The sequence below is a fragment of the Petromyzon marinus genome, chromosome 42 (assembly GCF_048934315.1).
Source record: "Petromyzon marinus isolate PM22_M1 ecotype Great Lakes invasive population chromosome 42, UKy_Petmar_22M1.pri1.0, whole genome shotgun sequence".
NCBI classification, from domain to species: Eukaryota; Metazoa; Chordata; class Hyperoartia; order Petromyzontiformes; family Petromyzontidae; genus Petromyzon; species Petromyzon marinus.
The window spans coordinates 13,546,911-13,564,625 of NC_133708.1; the positions used below are offsets into that span (position 1 = coordinate 13,546,911).

Below are 17,715 nucleotides of genomic sequence, written 5' to 3' on the forward strand. Positions count from 1 at the left end.
GCTCAGTGGGCCTTACCTGGTCAAGTCAAAACATTTGTTTTGTATTTTGATAGTTTAGATGCCTCCTCTAAGCCATCGCCACAGATTAGAGGAGAGCCCCACGGTGCGCATGAGCGTACTGAGGACAAATCTGCGTCCAACGGGTGACAGAGCGTTCAGTCGTCAGGCGCCTCACTTGCGGAACGCCTTGCCCCGGTCCATTAGGGACGCATTTATTTTCCCTTGCAAATCCGTCTGTGTTAAGGGTGGTTTTCCTCAACATGTTAATGTTAAGGGTTTTTACTGGGATGTGTGGTAAAGCGCTGCGAGGCCTCGTGTGAATGGCGCTACCTTAAACAGAGTTTTACTTGCTGTCCGCTTGCTGTCCCCGCACGCCCGCCACCGTCATCGCAGTCACCATCGCCGTCGGCCAGGATCTATCCACTGCTGCCGTGCACCGCCGCTCATCGCGACCTCTCCGCGTGTCTCTCTCTGTCTCTCCGCCGTCCCTCACAGGCACAAACATCAACGCCGCGCTGCTGACCGGCGCCAGGCTCCTGGGACGCCCCGCGGCGCCGGCGGACGGCCGCGTGTCGCTGCTGGTCTTCCTGACGGACGGGCAGCCGACGGCCGGCGACACGGACCGCGTGGCCATCGTGACGCAGGCGCGCGCCGCCGCCGACGGGGGACGCTTCTGCATCTTCAGCCTGGGCTTCGGCGCCGACGCCGACTTCGCGCTGCTCGACGCGCTGGCGGCCGGCAGCTGCGGGGTGGCGCGGCGCGTCTACGACGGCGCGGACGCCAGCGCGCAGCTCAAGGGTGAGCGTCGCGGAGTTTGGTGGGGGGTCAAGGAGTGCGTGGGTGAGCGTGGCCCGCACAGGAGGGGGGTGGGGGGGGGCTAAACGGGCACGACACGGGCTGGAGAAGAGATGGACTGACGCAGCTACAGGAGGATGTGGAGGTGTGTCGATTTGGGCGACGACCGCGGTACCAGCGCTGTCAAGATTGGCCGCCGTGGAGGAGGTTCGTGAACGGGCGCTACCGGGCAGTCGGAGGCAGTCGCCCTCCGACAACAGCGGGGGAGCGACGCTCGCAACAACGAGCGGAGCGCCGGGCGGATAAAACGCAGCGAGTTGGCACGGTAGGGGGCACAGGTGGTGCATCTGCCAGTCAGTCAACCCATGGCACCTGAGTCTGTCCCGTGACCTCCTGCCAGCAGAGAGCCTTCGACACTTCACGTGTGAGTCGGTGTGAGTACGGGAGCGAGCGGGAGTGGATTCGTACTCGCGGACACGACGGCCTCAGATCAGGGTCTGTCCAGGTCGACCACCCAGTAGTGCCAGATTAAGCCAGTGCCGGGCCTGTAGCATAGTAAAATAACTGTATTTTTTAATTTGCTATACAGCCAGATAATACGTTAAATCGCCAACCTTTAACACCCAGTCGTTCATAAAAGTTGAAGGCAGTATAGTACTATAGTAATAGAGCACGTTCAGAATCACTGAACCGGAATTTATAGCTTGAAAGCATTTAGCGAGGGGCCCTTGAAAGTGCGGGGCCCGTAGCATATGTAGCTACTTTTGCTACTATGATAATCCGGCACTGTCACCCAGAAAACATCTCTGCGCCCGGCACACCACATCCATTAACACCTCCTCCTACGGTTGCGGCGACTGCTACTCCAGCCTAGCAGCAGCCTTAACGCACTCGGCGAGGAGATGCGGCGCCGAGCTTAGGCGTATCACCGAACGCGACTCCCCTCACCGCCACCTCCGCCACCTGCGCCAGGCTTCTACGACGAGATCGGCACGCCGGTGCTGGCGGACGTGCGGGTGGCGTACCCCGACGGCGGCGTGCGGGACCTCACCCAGAGCGTCTTCCCCAACTACTTCAACGGCTCCGAGCTGGTGGTGGCCGGCCGGCTGGTGGGGAACGAGAGCGGCGGCGCCGCGCCGCTCTCCGGCGACGCGCTCAGGGTGCAGGTGTCGGCGCGGGCCGCGGGGAACCGGCTGAGCGTGGAGGGCGACGTCGCGCTGCAGGTGCTGGGGGTGGGGGGGGTGGAGAGCGGCGAGCGGCGGTCTCGGTGGGGCGGGCGTGACGAGCCGGGAGCGCGCGGGCGGCTGGCCCCCTCTCCGATTTTTCCTTTGGCGAAGCCGTGCGGTGCAACCGCGGACAGCTTACCGTGGCCGGGCCGATGCCACGGGTTCTTTGCGCGGTGGATGGTGAGGCACGTTGAGCCCCAAACGGCTCCGTTGGATGGACAGCCACAGGCCCGAGCCGTCGGCAGCTGCAGCCGTTGCAGGACATGGGAGTTACGTAGAGTGACTGTAGGGATACACACAGTTCCATAGAGATCCACAGAGTTCCATAGAGATCCACAGAGTTCCATAGAGATCTACAGAGTTCCATAGAGATCCGCAGAGTTCCATAGAGATCCACAGAGTTCCATAGATATCCACAGAGTTCCATAGAGATCCACAGACTCAGGCTTCATTATCTCAGCTGGCAAGGCCTGTTGAGGCAAGCGGCTCTGTTACCTCGACGACCACAGCCCAGGACCATCGTCGGCAGTGGCGGCAGTCACAGGACATCGCAGCGTGGGAGTGTGCACACTAACAATGTGCACACTAACGATGTGCACACTAACGATACGTCGTATATTCAATCTTCATCTCATTACTTCACTCCAATATCACAAGTGGAATTACATTTTGAAAAGAGGCCAAAGAGTGAGAATAACTCGATTGTGTTTCTCTCTGCCAATCGGGGGCACTCACGGAGCAGTCGTGTTAGAGAACGGAAGTGGGTATCAGGGAACCACTTCTGAAACCCCTTAAATGACCTCTGTTTCCCCGCAGTAGTGGGCACCTCTTTCCTACTCGCTGTGCCACCCGGCCACCCACCACAAAATAAAAATCTCTCGCCTACTCCGAGAGGCCGCAGTCCGTCGGGCGAACCTCGCCCGATTCCCATCGCCGTATCTTCCTTGTCGCAGAAACCTTCAGCGTCGGGCGACCGGACCGGCACCGGCCACGGCAACGGGACGGAGGAGGAGGCGGAGGCGCGCGAGCCTCCGACTCGTCGCCTCTGGGCCTTCCTCACCATCAAAGAGCTGCTTAAGACGCGGCTGAGGGAGCCGCTGCGTGGCGGCGGCCGTGGCAACAGCTCCACGACGGGCACGGGGGGGGCGGCCGCGCTGCCACGGTCGTCGCTCGACGCTACCCAGCGAGCGATCAACCTCTCGCTCCAGCACCACTTCCTCACGCCCGTCACCTCGCTCGTGATGGAGGAGGATGACGAGGGGGAGGAGCACGAGAAGGCTGGCGAGGCAGGTGCTGGCGAGGAGAGGACCCGGGATGGCGACGGGCAGGATAAAGATGAGGAGGAAGATGAAGAGGAGGCGGAGGAGGGACCGGAGGATGATGGAGGGCTGGACGGAACGCAGTTCGGTAGGGGGGTGAAGAGGGACGCGTCGCACGTGTGGCTCGGTGTGGGGCGTTTGGCTGCTATAAATGCCCACGTGATAAGCCATTTCATTGGTCAATCGTCTGTGGCCAGGATGTGTCTCTGAAAGAGCTTCATAGCTCAGTGGGCCTTACCTGGTCAAATAAAAAAAAGTCGTGTTTAATAGTTTACGGCAGATGTTTGCGGTTTGAGCACAGCAGCCTCCCTAGTTAATACCACGGGTGTGTTAACCATAATTGCTGCGTGCCGTCTGCTGCGCGGGGGGGCGTTCAAAATCTCGCGACATCAAAGAGTAGTCGGCCAGCGTGTGCCGGCGTCACTGCCCAACTTCTTGCAAAGTACTTCGTCGGGAATCCACATGGCAACATCGCCCCACCCCCCACCCCAGTGGCAGACTAACGCCCACTTGGGAGGCTGCTGCTGCCTTCACCGTGTGCCGCACAGAGACCGCTGCCACGGGGGGGGTCCCCTGCTTTGAGGTGGGACCGCGCGGAGGGCTCAATGATGAATGAGCGTGGTGGTGATGGTGGCTGCGGCGGTGGTGGCGGACTGGTTGACCTGTGTCGTTGGCAGCGCTGCCGGCGGCGTACCTCGCCACCGAGGAGGAGGAGGAGGAGGCGGCGGAGAGCGGTGCGCGAGCAGGCGCCAAGTCGGCTAAGTTGTCGGGTACGCGACGACGCAGCTACCGCAACCACCAGTGGGGGGCTGGCTGGGATTGGGTGCCGGCGGAGGGATGGGAGAAGTTTTGCTGTCCGCGTGCGTGTGCGTATCTTTGTGTGTGCGCGTATGCGTCTGTCCTTGCGTGCCTGTCTGTGCTTGTGTGCGTGTGTCTGTGCTTGTGTGCGGTGAGCTCCTCCGGCGGGGAAGGCTGCGATGGCTGGGTCATGTAGCCCGCATGCCCAGCCACCGCATGCCGAAACAGCTTTTGTTCGGCCGGATCGACGGGGCTAAACGGGCGCGGCACGGGCTACAGAAGAGATGGAGTGATGTGGTACAGGAGGACGTGGAGCTGAGTGGACTTGCCGATGACTGGTACCAGCGGTGTCAAGATCGGCCTCTGTGGAGGAGGCTCGTGAAGGATGCTACTGGGCAGTTGGAGGCAGTCGCCCTCCAACAACAACGGAGGGCGGAGGAGCGACGCTCACAACAACGAGCGGAGCGCCGGGTGGCTAAAGCACAGCAGGTTGGCACAGTAGGGGGCACAGGTGGTGCATCAGCCAGTCATCTCAGTCATCTCAGTCAGTCGACCCGTGGCACCTGGGTCTGCCCCGTGACCTCCTGCCAGCGGGCGTTCGACACTCCACGTGGCCTCAAGGTGCACATGGCCTGGCACAAGCGTCGTGGTGACGTCACCGCCACTTAGTGGTGAATGGCGGTTGTTGTTGTGTGCGTGTGTCTGTGCTTGTGTGCGTGCGGTGCAGCTGACGGGGACCCGCACTTCGTGGTGGAGCTGCCACGCAGCGCCCTCACCGTGTGCTTCAACATCGACGGAGAGCCGGGCCACGTGCTGCGCCTGGTGGACGATCACGACCACTCCGGTATCCACTCCACCCACGCCCCTCCTCTCTGTCGCTCTGCCGGCCATTCAGTTAATCCGTCTTGTCTTTTGGACTGTCTACTGGTCGGTCAGTCTGTGTGCCTTTCACTTCGTCTTTTGGTCAGTCATAGTGTCTGTCTGCTGACTTGTCTCTCTGTCTATCTCCTCGTGTGATTGTATTTCTGCTCGTCGGTTGGTCAGCCATTCTGTCTTATGGTCAGTCGTTCAGTCTTTTAGTGCACTTTTGGGGGAACATGAATCCATTTCCATCAGCCACTTTCCGTTTGAGAAAAAATATCAAATGTCAACTAATCTTTCGCGAAATTTTGACCGACTTTTGACCGTAGCTCCCCACACGCGGCACGCATCTCTCCACCTGATCCACCCACCCCTCCCTCCCCGGCCCAGGCGTGACGGTGAACGGGCAGCTCGTGGGCTCTCCGGCTCCGCCGGGCTCCCGCAAGCGGCGCCGCACGTACTTCGGCACAGTGGCGCTGGTGTCGGAGCGCCCGCGCCGGGCCTACGTGCTGGTGACGCCGACGCGCGTCGTGCTGGACGGCGCCGAGCGGCTGGTGCTGCCGTGCGACCGCAGCGCGAGCGCGCGACGGGACGGGCTCACGGTCGCCGTGGTGGCCGGCACCAGCGTAACGGTGACGCTCCTCGGTGAGGACGGCGTCGTTCTCGATGCTGCTGCCAGTGCTGCTACAGGTGCTGCTGCTGCTGATGGTGGTGCTACTAGTGGTGCTGCAGGTGCTGCTGCTGCTGATGGTGGTGCTACTAGTGGTGCTACAGGGGCTGCTGATGGTGGTGCTACTAGTGGTGCTACAGGGGCTGCTGCTGATACTAATGGTGGTGCTACTAGTGGTGCTGCTGATACTAATAGTGGTGCTACAGGGTGCTGCTGCTGATACTAATGGTGCTGCTGATACTAATAGTGGTGCTACAGAGGCTATTGCTGATACTAATGGTGCTGCTACTAGTGGTGCTGCTGATACTAATAGTGGTGCTACAGGGTGCTGCTGCTGATACTAATGGTGCTGCTGCTAGTGCTGCTGCTGATACTAATGGTGCTGCTGCTGCTGATGCTAATGGTGCTGCTAGTGCTGCTACAGGTGCTGCTGATGCTAATGGTGGTGCTACTAGTGGTGCTACAGGTGCTGCTGCTGATACTAATAGTGCTGCTGCTAGTGCTGCTGATGATACTAATGGTGCTGCTACTAGTGGTGCTGCTGATACTAATGGTGCTGCTGGTGCTGCTACTGCTGTTACTTCCGGGCATTTCGAAGCAGACGGTTCCGGCCACACACCCTGCTTGTCCCCGACTAATCTTGGCAACAAGCTGCTGCCACTCCTCGCTCCCACCATGCCCAGGTGGGCGGGGGGGGGGGGTCCGTGCGTGACTTTTCCAAATGTGCCGCAGGTAACATCACGTTCGTCATTCAGCTGCACCGCTACAAGAGTCCGGCGTCCTTCCAGAGGGACCACCTGGGTGTCTACATCCTCTCTGGGGGGTCGCTGTCGCCCCACACGCACGGCCTGCTGGGTAGGTCACCTCGGGGTCACGCGGTTGCCGGGGGTGGGGTCGCTGTGCGGTGAGGGCGGTCGCCAGGGGTCAGCCGCTCTCCGTGTCTCGGAGCGGGGAACCAAACGTCGTTACCGCACGCCGCTCGCTTCTTCTTGCGCGTGATTAGACGATGAAAAAGGGGGGCAAAGGCGCAGCCCTGAAATTTCTCGCTCATGCCACTGCCGGCAGAAGGGCCCTGCACTCGTGGCAGCGCGGGAGAGCGCTCTCTCAAACGGCGATTGGCCCACTCTGGCCGGACGTCTTGGAAGAGCTGGGAGTTACCCACACTTTACCCCGCCGCATCGCGATCTACCGATCGCCCAACCGGGGTGGGGGATCGGTTAACAATGCTGGGGGGACCGAGGTGGTGGGTGGGCGGTGGGTGGGGTGGGGATTTGAGAAACTTGCCACCACTCTTTTAACTGCCATGCCGGGAGATCTAACTTCTTGCCTTGAGATAAAACTAAACTGAAATTCGCTGTTTGTGCACGACAGTGCACAAATCCGACCTGTTCACTCATCCGCCCGTACCCCTGTCCCCAGCGGGTCTGTTATGCGATGTCACGCTGTCGATTTCACCTTTTTTATTTCTGCGTTGGGTGTCTGGGCAGGACAATTCCTCCACGCTCGCGCCACGGTGGTGGTGGCGGAGACCCCGGCACCGGCAACGGCTGCAGCGACGGTGGTGGCGGGGGCCACCACAACAGCGGCCGGCACCGGCAAACGGGATGAAACAGAAGAGGAGGGAGAGAAGGCAGAGACGGAAGAGGAGAACCGGGAAGAACGCGCGGGAGCCACGGCTACGGCGCCGGGACTCTTGGTGAACGCCCCCCCGGCGGTCCCGGCCGACGGTGCGGCGTCGCCGGCGACGCTAAACATCGGCGGCCGGCGCCTGCCGGTGACGGCGAGGGTCCGCCGGACGCACGGCAGCGGGGGACCGCGCGACGTGGCCTGCTGGTTCGCGCGGAGCAACGCGCGCGGCCTCGTCGAGGGCTGCTACGCCGACTACGTCGCCCGCGACCTCTACGACTTCCGCTCCGGCGGCGACGGTGATTGTGGTGAAGGTTACGGTGAAGATTACGGTGAAGACGATGGGAATTTTGCCTGATGTAGGTTCTTTTAAATCTACATTGAAAACGTATTTCTTGAGAACTGCCTTTTGTGTTTAGTTTTGTTTTCCTTCCCCCACACCTCCGATTAGTATCGGTTTTATGTACGTATGTTGAACTGCTTTCCCACCATACGTAGCCAACTGTGCTAATTGGAGGTTGGCTAAAGTCCAGGGGTTGGGTGTTTCTTCAGTGGAGTTCATGACGGCCATGTTAAAGCACCGAGCTAACATTGCTGAAGGCCTGGGTTCAAGCCCAGGGCCTGGATTTCCAATACCAAGCAGGTGTATATTTTTGGAAGCATATTGTTAACCCTGTTTGTCAAATGGCTATATGAATGAAGATTGGTTAAATAAGGTAAAGGTTCAGCCCTGCAATCGGTCGCTCGTGCCACTGCTGGCGGAAGGGCCCTCTCCACTCGAGGGGGCTATAGACAGCCCCTCGAGAGGGCATTTTTAACCGATTATTCCACGTAGGCCAGTACATCTCGGAGAGAGGTGGGAGCTACCCACACTTTGCCCCACCACGACGTGACCTGCCGATCGACCGACTGGTCAAAACATACCTGTGCGAAAACAATGGGTGTGGGATGTGTTTTTGTTTGGAGATGAATGTAGATTTGGGTGCTCATGTGAGATTTAAATTCTATATTTGTAATTTGTGGGTTGTATTGTATTCTTTGCAAGGGAATATAAATGAATGGTACAAATACTCTGTGTTTACGTCTCTTTCTCACGCGCGCGCGCTCCTCCGTGGTGAATGTGTCGTTCGACACCAGCGCAGGCTGCTAGCAGCTCGCTCAGCGAACGTCACTTTGCCAACCGGAGCTGAAGTCCACGAGACACCCCGGGGCTCCTCTCAGCCGCCCCCGGGGCTCCTCCGAGCCGCCCCCGGGGCTCCTCCGAGCCGCCCCCGGGGCTCCTCCGAGCCGCCCCCGGGGCTCCTCCGAGCCGCCCCCGGGGCTCCTCCGAGCCGCCCCCGGGGCTCCTCCGAGCCGCCCCCGGGGCTCCTCCGAGCCGCCTCCGGGGCTCCTTGGAACTGCCCTGGGGGGTTGGGGTTTTGTGATCAGACCCTTGGAAACTAAAAAAAAGCCTTTGAAAATATTCCCGTGATGATGTCAGATTTTCCACTTTCTTAGCCAAATGAAAGCCAGGCCGCTCTGTTGTCTGTCCTCTGGCAGTTTAAAGATAAAGATCCCCCGTATAGCCTTAACATACTGTCGGGAAAAGTGCTGTTACCAAGCACCTTTCGAGGCTGACATGGCACCTGCGGGGGGGGGGGGGGGGGGGGTGGTGTGGATGTTTGCACTTCGCACCAAGTATTTGTGTAGGGGTCTTTGAAAGCTCACATCTCCGAAGGAAAACAAATCATACAAGGTTTGGGTTGCATCGTTTTCAACTTTTTTGTTGTTGACGACACTTTATTCCCGATTTACCGGTCACATTTCTCAAACGTAAGAACCACAAGCCCCGTTCTCCCCTCTACACACGTATTCTGTATTTACCTCCTACTTAGACGTTTCTACTTAAAAGTTCCTATCGGTTTCAACGACAGTACATGCAGGGCCCCACCGATACAAGCGTGGAATCTACCCAGCAATAATAATCTGTCAACACTAACCATCACCTACCACCATCATCATCAACATCACTAGCCTTGCTCTATCCACTCTTGCGTGGTCTCCCCAACACCGTTGAGGTACGATCTATCATCCCCCGCTGCGTGAAGGCCTCTATATTATCAACATCATGAGCCATGCTCGATCCACTGCTGGATGAAGGCGTTCACAAAAAACCGTTGCCATCCTTCCGTCTCCGTGGCGGTCATGCTCTATGGTGCGATCCCTCCTTTGGCTGGCGTTCCATCACCGGTCTCGCGCAACTAAACGCTACGGTTTCGTTTAAAAAAAAAATACACGCACACGGCATAAACTACAAATGCTACTTAAACATTTTTTAAGACGTAGCCATCCGTATATAATTTTACGAATTAAAACCGCAGTACAGTACAATAATCTAAAACTCGCATCGCACTAAAGACTAGCGCAGTGTTCTTCACTAATTTTCAGAGGGGGGGAGGGGGGTCACAGTCGCCGATCAGACATCATCGGTGTGAGGGCCGCCACACCATTTGAAACCATTTGGGGTTTGGCAGCACGATGGTGGTTGAGAGTCTTCTGGCTGTCAGGTGGAGGGCCTACTGGCTGCCAGGTGGAGGGCCTACTGGCTGTCAGGTGAAGGGCCTACTGGCTGTCAGGTCGAGGGCCTACTGGCTGTCAGGTCGAGGGCCTACTGGCTGTCAGGTCGAGGGTCTACTGGCTGTCAGGTGGAGGGCCTACTGGCTGTCACGTGGAGGGCCTACTGGCTGTCAGGTCGAGGGCCTACTGGCTGTCAGGTCGAGGGCCTACTGGCTGTCAGGTCGAGGGCCTACTGGCTGTCACGTGGAGGGCCTACTGGCTGCCAGGTGGAGGGCCTACTGGCTGTCAGGTCGAGGGCCTACTGGCTGTCAGGTCGAGGGTCTACTGGCTGTCAGGTCGAGGGCCTACTGGCTGTCAGGTCGAGGACCTACTGGCTGTCAGGTCGAGGGCCTACTGGCTGTCAGGTCGAGGGCCTACTGGCTGTCACGTGGAGGGCCTACTGGCTGCCAGGTGGAGGGCCTACTGGCTGTCACGTGGAGGGCCTACTGGCTGTCACGTGGAGGGCCTACTGGCTGCCAGGTGGAGGGCCTACTGGCTGTCAGGTGAAGGGTCTACTGGCTGTCAGGTCAAGGGCCTACTGGCTGTCGGGTGGAGGGCCTACTGGCTGTCAGGTCGAGGGTCTACTGGCTGTCAGGTCAAGGGCCTATTGGCTGTCAGGTCGAGGGCCTACTGGCTGTCGCTGCTGGATGGCGGCGGCGGTGTGAACACCGTCTCCTTGCCTGTGCGAGCTCCGCTGAACACGGACGGTGCGGCCATCCCAGCTTTCTCTGCAAAAAGACAACGGGAGCACAGACGCCCAGGGAAACAAAATCATTCGCCGCTCAGCTCGTGTGAGGGGGTCGTGTGGGACGTGTGGGGAGTTCTCCCTAAATGGGAACACCACTTACAATTACGCTGAATGCGCGGCGGCATTCACGTTACTCCGCGTCGTTGCTATAACGCGGTTCTGCCCCGAGGGAACACTTTTTGCACAACCGTTACGACCCAGAACAACGCGCCCCATTATAACGCGCCCCGTTATAATGCGCTTGCTTAGCGGTCGACGACGAACTACTATCTGGAGCTGCATGGTACGATATAGTAACAATATGGCGACGCGGTGGCGTGCCCTCAGCTATTTGTCCCGCCATCTCAGTGTGCGTGTGCGTATGTACATCGTATGTCGCCAAACTTTATCATTACATTATTTATGGAGAAATGTTTTCCCTTCAGGGTTTTTTTGCTTGACGCGGCACTGTTCAGGAACGCATTTAACACGTTAAACGAAGACTTACTGTGTGTGTGCACCTTTGGCGGACGGGCACGCGTGAACGGGCTCCTCAAGTCGCAGGCTGAGTCACCCTGGCGGGAGGCGCAGCCTCGCTTCGGATGTCGCTCATCGCTCAAGTTAGCCACGGGCCCGGAATAGAACTCGGGTCAGCAAGGTTCATAGCACACAATGTGTGAATCGCTGCCTCACCCCCATCCTCCCGTAAAGCGTTTTAGCCAGGTCCTCATCCATCAATGTCCTCTGATCTGGTTGATCTGGTTGTAAGATCGGCAGCTCACCAGCATTGATTCAAGCGAGCCTGACTGCTGCTGATGAGACACTTGAGGGTCGAAACTGGTCCTTGCCTACAAACACCAACATTGATTCAAGCGAGCCTGACTCTGCTGCTGCTGATGAGAGGTATTTCTTGTCTTGAATCAATGCTGTTGAATGATGCACTCCCAGAAGGCCGTAAGGCTTGTATGGGTTGTGCCAGAAATACTTTGTGATGTTTTTACTGTGGAGAGAGAGAGGTGTGTGAAGGAAACGTCTCGTGTGCCGATGTATTTTGGTTTTAAATAAAGATCGCTTATCTATCTTACGTATAACCGGGTGAAAAGCCTTTGAGACAAATTACCTCTCTTGCAAGGTAGGCCCGGGGTTCAAGGCAAAGACATTTTATAGCACAAATAACCCTGGGGGCAGAGCCACTAATGGAAAATAGAGGATGGCCCAAAAGTCAGAACACAGGGTTATATTTATTTTAACAAATCACATAGGATTATTACTTTTTTACAAATGTTCAAACTGTCTTCCATTAACTTTAATGGGTGATGCATTAATTATCTTGAAATGAATGTAGGACATTTTTAAGATTACAGGTGCAATCTTTGAACATTTGTCCAATTATTTATCGTCCCAATTCAGTCAATGCTCTTTCCATGCTTAAATGGCACCTGAAAAGGGAGGAGTAAAATAGGTAGTAACAATAATAGATGAGATAAAATATTAACTTAAAGAAGAAACTATTAACATGTTTTAATGCAAATGTTTAAATAAATACGTGTATGTTGAACTTATTTCGCATCGTACATAGCCAACCGTACAAATCGGAGATGCGGGGGAAGAACAACAAACTAAACACAAAAAGCAGTGCTAAAGAAATGAGTTTTCAATCTATATCAGCGGTTCTTAGCCTGGGGTGCATCTTGGGGTGAGAGATGCCCTTTCTGGGGGTGCCAGATGCCCCTTTCTGGAGGTGCGAGAGGCCCTCTCTGGGGGCGCGAGATGCCCTTTCTGGGGGTGCGAGATGCCCTCTCTGGGGGCGCAAGATGCCCTTTCTGGGGGTGCGAGATGCCCTCTCTGGGGGTGTGAGATGCCCTTTCTGGGGGTGCGAGATGCCCTTTCTGGGGGTGCGAGACATGGCCAGATTTTTTTAGAAGGTAAATCATCGAAACACAAACTAAGCACACATCTATGTATGTATTAACATGATACATGTTGTAACGATTGAGAACCAAAGGGGTGCAGGCTGCAGTGAAAGTTGGGATCCACTGATTTGTATAATAACCACGTGTGTGTGTGTCCTGACTTTTGGGCCACCCAGTATCATCTGGGGTCTGCATCGTAAATCTGCTGGGTGTCTCCATTCCGTCTCTGAACCAGTACCCGAGTCCTTATTGGGCCCTCTCTCTCTGTGGGTCCGAGGCCATATGTGGCTATTACTGTGGCCATGTGTCTTGTTTCCCCTCCTTCGTGTGTTTCCATGCCCATTATGGCGAAGGGTTTTGGGGGTTTTGTGTTTACACGGCATCCGTGGCATTTCCAGAGCCCCTTATAAAATGACATCGCAAGGGAGATGGCTTTTTTGAATGTTACGAGTCATTTTCAATAATAACAGCACACGGAACAAGCTTTTAGTCAAAATTCCACAGATAAAAATAAATAAATACTGTTTTTTTTTTTTTTTACTTTAAACGATAGCTGGGTAAAAATAAAATTTCGGAGGGATTTGATTGGTTGGCATATTTGGATGTTTTTAACGGGTGGGTAGGAGGTCAGATTGCTGAGCAGGCATCAACAAGATCCAGAGTTTGATCCAGGTTTGGGCTGCATGTGATGAAACCGGCTTCTCCACGTGATAAGCCACTTCAATGAGCTATCATTTGTGGCCAGGCCGCTTCTGAAAAAATAAGCAAATAGCTAAGTGGACCTTACCTGGTAAAATAAAAAATAGTTTAGTTTTATTTGAATGTTTTAGTGATTTGTTTACCTTTCCTATACAGAGCTATCCATATACTCACATAGAGACCCACAGACTTACATAGAAATCCATACGCTCACATAGAGACCCAACGACTTGCATAGAGACCTTTAAACTCGCATAGACAGAGTTGTAACGAAGCCCGGTTCTCAAGTGTTGCGAGTTTGATGGTCTAAGCCCAGTCACCAACCACTCACATAAAGACCCATAGACTCACATAGAGACCTATTAAACTACATAGAGACCTGTACACTCACAGAGACGAAGTACGTCATGAGTGATCGGGCTGAGACCATCGACATTTGAGGACCCGGTTTAATCAATATGGTTGCGGCTGAAACTCAGATCCGAGCCCTAGGTTCTCCCAGCAGAGCCAGCTCAGTGCTTGGACTTCTGAACTACACGGCAGCCGACCTCTACCACGCAGCATCTGCAAAGCAGTGAGGGCGTGCATCGTCTTCGATGGTCGACATCGCGAGACCATGCGACTCCGATAGTCTTTCCTCCATGCGCTGGCTCCCTGGACAGTAACGGAATCGACTTCAGGATTCCCACTTTTAAGGCCTTGCGTGAACTGGCTCCTAAATATCTCACTGATCTGCTTGAGTTTAATATTCCCCTGCGAAAATTTGTATCTGCTGATTCTGATCGACTCATTGTGATTTCCAAAGACCAGCCTTTGTTGCACGGAAGGAAGTTTTTTGTTCGCAGCCAGACTCCACGACTGTGGAGTTTCCTTCCCTCCTCGGTCCATTTGAGAATCTTGAGTCTGTTACACTTTTTAAATCTCGCCTTAAAAATCACCTCTTCGTACACAGGCGTTCTCCCCCACTTAACTTGAGCTTTGTGTAAAGTGTACTTTGAGGCTTTGTGCGAATTGCGCTCGAGAAAACGGAGTGTATTATTGTTGCGAGTGAGACACAGGGAGAGGGACAGAGAGACAGGACTACGTGGATGACATGGGCCACAGCTGTCTCTCTGTCTGCCCACAATCACAGCTGCAGCTGTATTCAGACCCAAAATAACCGCTCTATGTTTGGGGTTGGTGGGGCTGGGGTGCAGCGGTGGTTTGACCCAGTGGCACCTGTTCACTGAATGAGTTATCGCAGCCTTGAACATGATAACACGTTTGTATTCACGACGCGAATAGCGCCATTTGACTGGAACTTGGCTTTTTACAATAATTAAAGAAAAGAACGATTTTGCCAAAAAAATGCTCCCCAAAAGCCAAACGGAGGGAACCCGCCTGAGAAGACGCCCACCAGGTAGGAGATGGAGCGATGAAATCAACTCGTATTCCGGGAGCCTTCATCGCCACTCAATATTGACACCGTGCCTCCCACGCAGCAGTTACATCATCCCGAGGCATCCCTGCCGCAGGGGGTACCTCCGGTGGCAGCTGTCTCTGTTCGGCACAAGGCGAACGCACCAGCGGGGGGGGGGGGGGCGATGGTGATGTTGCTTTGTGGCTTCCACCCCCCCCCCCCCCGATCAATTAGTCATTTGTGAGTACTGTACTGTAATTGATAACATTTGGGAAATTTTCTACCGTGACGCCGGCACGCATGGCAGCGCATGCCGGGGATCTTTAACGTCCGCTGTGAAGCAGACGGCGCATGGCAGTCGCAAAAGTTTCGGTGAACAACGATCGACGCAGTGTTAACCCGGGCGGCCGCGGGGGGCGGGGGTGTCTCGAACCGCAATCCTCTGCAAACAAACGAACGGGCGAACGCCGCTGCCTGCTCGGCACGGAGTCACCGTCAAACGCGCCGGTGAGACCATCGGAAGAGTAACCTCATCAAGCAGCGGGCGGATCACGACCAATGACGACGCCGATGGCGGCAATGCCGACGCGAAGTCGTCGTTCCCCCCACTCACCGCACTCGGCCATCACTCGGTAGGTCATCTGCCGAGGCTCCGCGTTCTTTCCGAGGCGATTCCTCGCCCCCTTGAGGTCCTCCTCCTTCACCACGGGTCTCTTCTTCTTCTTCACCACCACCGAGGGTTCCTGCAGGGCGAGGTGTGGGTAAAGGTGCGGCCCTGCAAGTGTGTGCTCACGCCAGAGGCAGATCTGGAACGTTTTGCAAAGGGCGCTCCTGGAATGTTTAAACTTTTTTTATATATATAGGGCCTAACATTAATAATACTTAATAACAATAAAAAATACCCCATCAATGTATTTGCTCTGGTGGATATTTTTTTTCACGTAATTTCTTATTTCAACATTGTTATAATTAAGTTTGTGTTTTAAAATCTGTAATTGCGGAATGCATTTGATGTTAACTGCCGGCCGAGTGGCCCTTGCAGAAGAGCTTCTTAGCTCACCGGGCTTTACTCGATGGGAAAAACACTCCTGATTCATTCAGAGCAAAGTGTCGGTTGTATCAAATACAAATATCGATCGGCAAACGACTAAATTAATATATAATGGCCTCCACCAGAGGCAGCTATAAGAGAGTCGCCTTTATTTCGAGGGTGGTATTCTCTGGCTTGGCCTCCTCTTAATGTGTTGGCCAGAAACTCTTGGAAGAGGTGGGAGTCGCGACACTTCTTAACCCCACTGCACGCGACCTCCCGATGGGACTTGTTGTTGTTCCCATTCAAACTGCACTTCATCATTACACTTTCAGCATCATCGTCATTAAATTCCCATAAACTATTTGAACAACAATAGTTTATATCGTGCCGATATATTGACATCGCAGTTAAGCATTACATATTCACATCACAAGAAGCGCATGCTCATGAGTTTCATATTACAACAGCAGACATTTGACGGTGACGTCACCGCATCACTTGTGCCAGGCTGGGTGCATTTATACAAAGATGCCCCCGTGTAGCCTTCACAGACTGTTAGGGCAAGTGCTGTTAGCGAGCACCTACGAAGACCGGAACGGCACACGAAGGGCTGGGTGGTCAGCACCACGCCCAGCCGCCTTTGTCTCCCTAGAGGCAATGTTTTTTTCACACCACACCACAAACTCGTTTGAGGCTGAGTCGACCTAGGGGAGACCCAGGACCAGTTCATATAATCACGATCACTGATGTTGGCCGTGAGCGGGAATCCAACTGTGGTGGTTGGGTTCCGCTGCGCCACCGCTCACACACCACACCACTGCGTCTCGGCACCACACGAATCAAACACGCACGGTGCCACTCTGTCACTCTCTGTCTCTCTCACTCTACCTGCTGCATGGTTCCTCTCTCCTCTTCTTCTCTTCTTCAACCGAGGACGGCGGACACTGCTGGATGAGACAGCTCTCTCTCAACTCTCTGCTGCTGCTGGGGTCTCCGCTCAAGATGTAGCCGAGGTAAGGGGACCCCAGCCACTGGCTTTTTATTGTTTACAGAGAGAGGCTAAACTTAGCGGCTGACTGAGACCGACGAAAATGGACTGATTATCACCATAACCCTCCCCACCCCGTCCCGCAGACTAATCCATCTCGCCTGGCTATTTATAGCCATTGCCGGAGCGATGTGGGCAGCGGGAGGATGGTGTTGGTGGTGGTGTTGGCTGATGTTATTCATTAATTATCAGTAGGATTCCCCCCTATCCCCGTGTGCTTCACCACCAACTTCTCGTGGCCCAACCGCGGTGTGTCTTACCACGTTCGCCAAACTGCTGCGCTCATGAATATATTAATATATCGCGTACGTGATTACACGCTGCCCAAGCCCGATGATTGGTAAACAGCCCCGTAACTTGGCGATCGTTAAACTTTTCTTGTGTTTGGGCGCGTGTCCCATTGGGGTCCCACCCGAGTTCCATTCTCGCTCACGGTCAACATCGGTGATGCATATCTGAGCCGGTGCTGGGCCTCCCCTAGGTCTACTCAGCCTCGAATGAGCAAATGGTACGGTGTGTAAACAACGCCACTGGGGAGACAAAGGCGGCCGGGCGGGCGTGGTGGTGGCCACCCACCCCCTCGTGAGCCGTTACGGCCTTCATAGGTGCTCGCTAACAGCACTTGCCCCAAACGGTATGTTAAGGCTATACGGGGGATCTTTGTCTTCGTAGTAACAAAGCGCCGAGACTGACTTTGAATCGCAGCTGTATATGCCACGTGGAACAGAAATAAAGACAGAGATCCCCCGTGTAGTCTTTCACAGACTGTTGGGGCAAGTGCTGTTAGCGAGCACCTATTAGGGTCGGCCAGCACCACGCCCGCCCGCCTTTGTCTCCTCAGTGCTAATGTTTGATACGCACCGCAGGGAATACATTATTCTTTGGGTCTTTCGGTAAAGTAACGTAGATAGGTTCACATCAGGATGACCGCTTGTGTTGCGATCAAAACGTCCTAATTTTTGTTATTTTCTGTAAACCTATCTACGTGACTTTACCGAAATACCCA

At 55.1% G+C, this 17,715-nt stretch overlaps 2 protein-coding genes across 2 annotated transcripts in view; one reads left to right on the forward strand and one right to left on the reverse strand.

Moving 5' to 3' along the window:
• ITIH5 (inter-alpha-trypsin inhibitor heavy chain 5) overlaps positions 1-8,365 on the forward strand; it is a 32,311-nt gene extending 23,946 nt beyond the window's left edge. Inside the window, exons 10-17 of the mRNA XM_076073634.1 lie at positions 496-798; positions 1,768-2,018; positions 2,975-3,542; positions 4,003-4,110; positions 4,866-4,982; positions 5,390-5,644; positions 6,402-6,524; positions 7,157-8,365. Of these exons, the coding sequence (XP_075929749.1) occupies positions 496-798; positions 1,768-2,018; positions 2,975-3,542; positions 4,003-4,110; positions 4,866-4,982; positions 5,390-5,644; positions 6,402-6,524; positions 7,157-7,653 (2,222 nt within the window). The 3' untranslated portion in view covers positions 7,654-8,365. The remainder of the gene's footprint in view (positions 1-495; positions 799-1,767; positions 2,019-2,974; positions 3,543-4,002; positions 4,111-4,865; positions 4,983-5,389; positions 5,645-6,401; positions 6,525-7,156) is intronic.
• A 666-nt stretch (positions 8,366-9,031) lies between these two features.
• Positions 9,032-16,760, reverse strand: MUSTN1 (musculoskeletal, embryonic nuclear protein 1). Its single transcript, XM_032969796.2, has 3 exons — positions 16,550-16,760; positions 15,242-15,371; positions 9,032-10,618 (listed from the first exon to the last, which is right to left on the reverse strand). Exons 1-3 carry the CDS (start codon positions 16,556-16,558, stop codon positions 10,518-10,520), a joined length of 240 nt encoding a protein of 79 aa, XP_032825687.1. The 5' UTR covers positions 16,559-16,760; the 3' UTR covers positions 9,032-10,517.
• Positions 16,761-17,715: the final 955 nt, after the last annotated feature.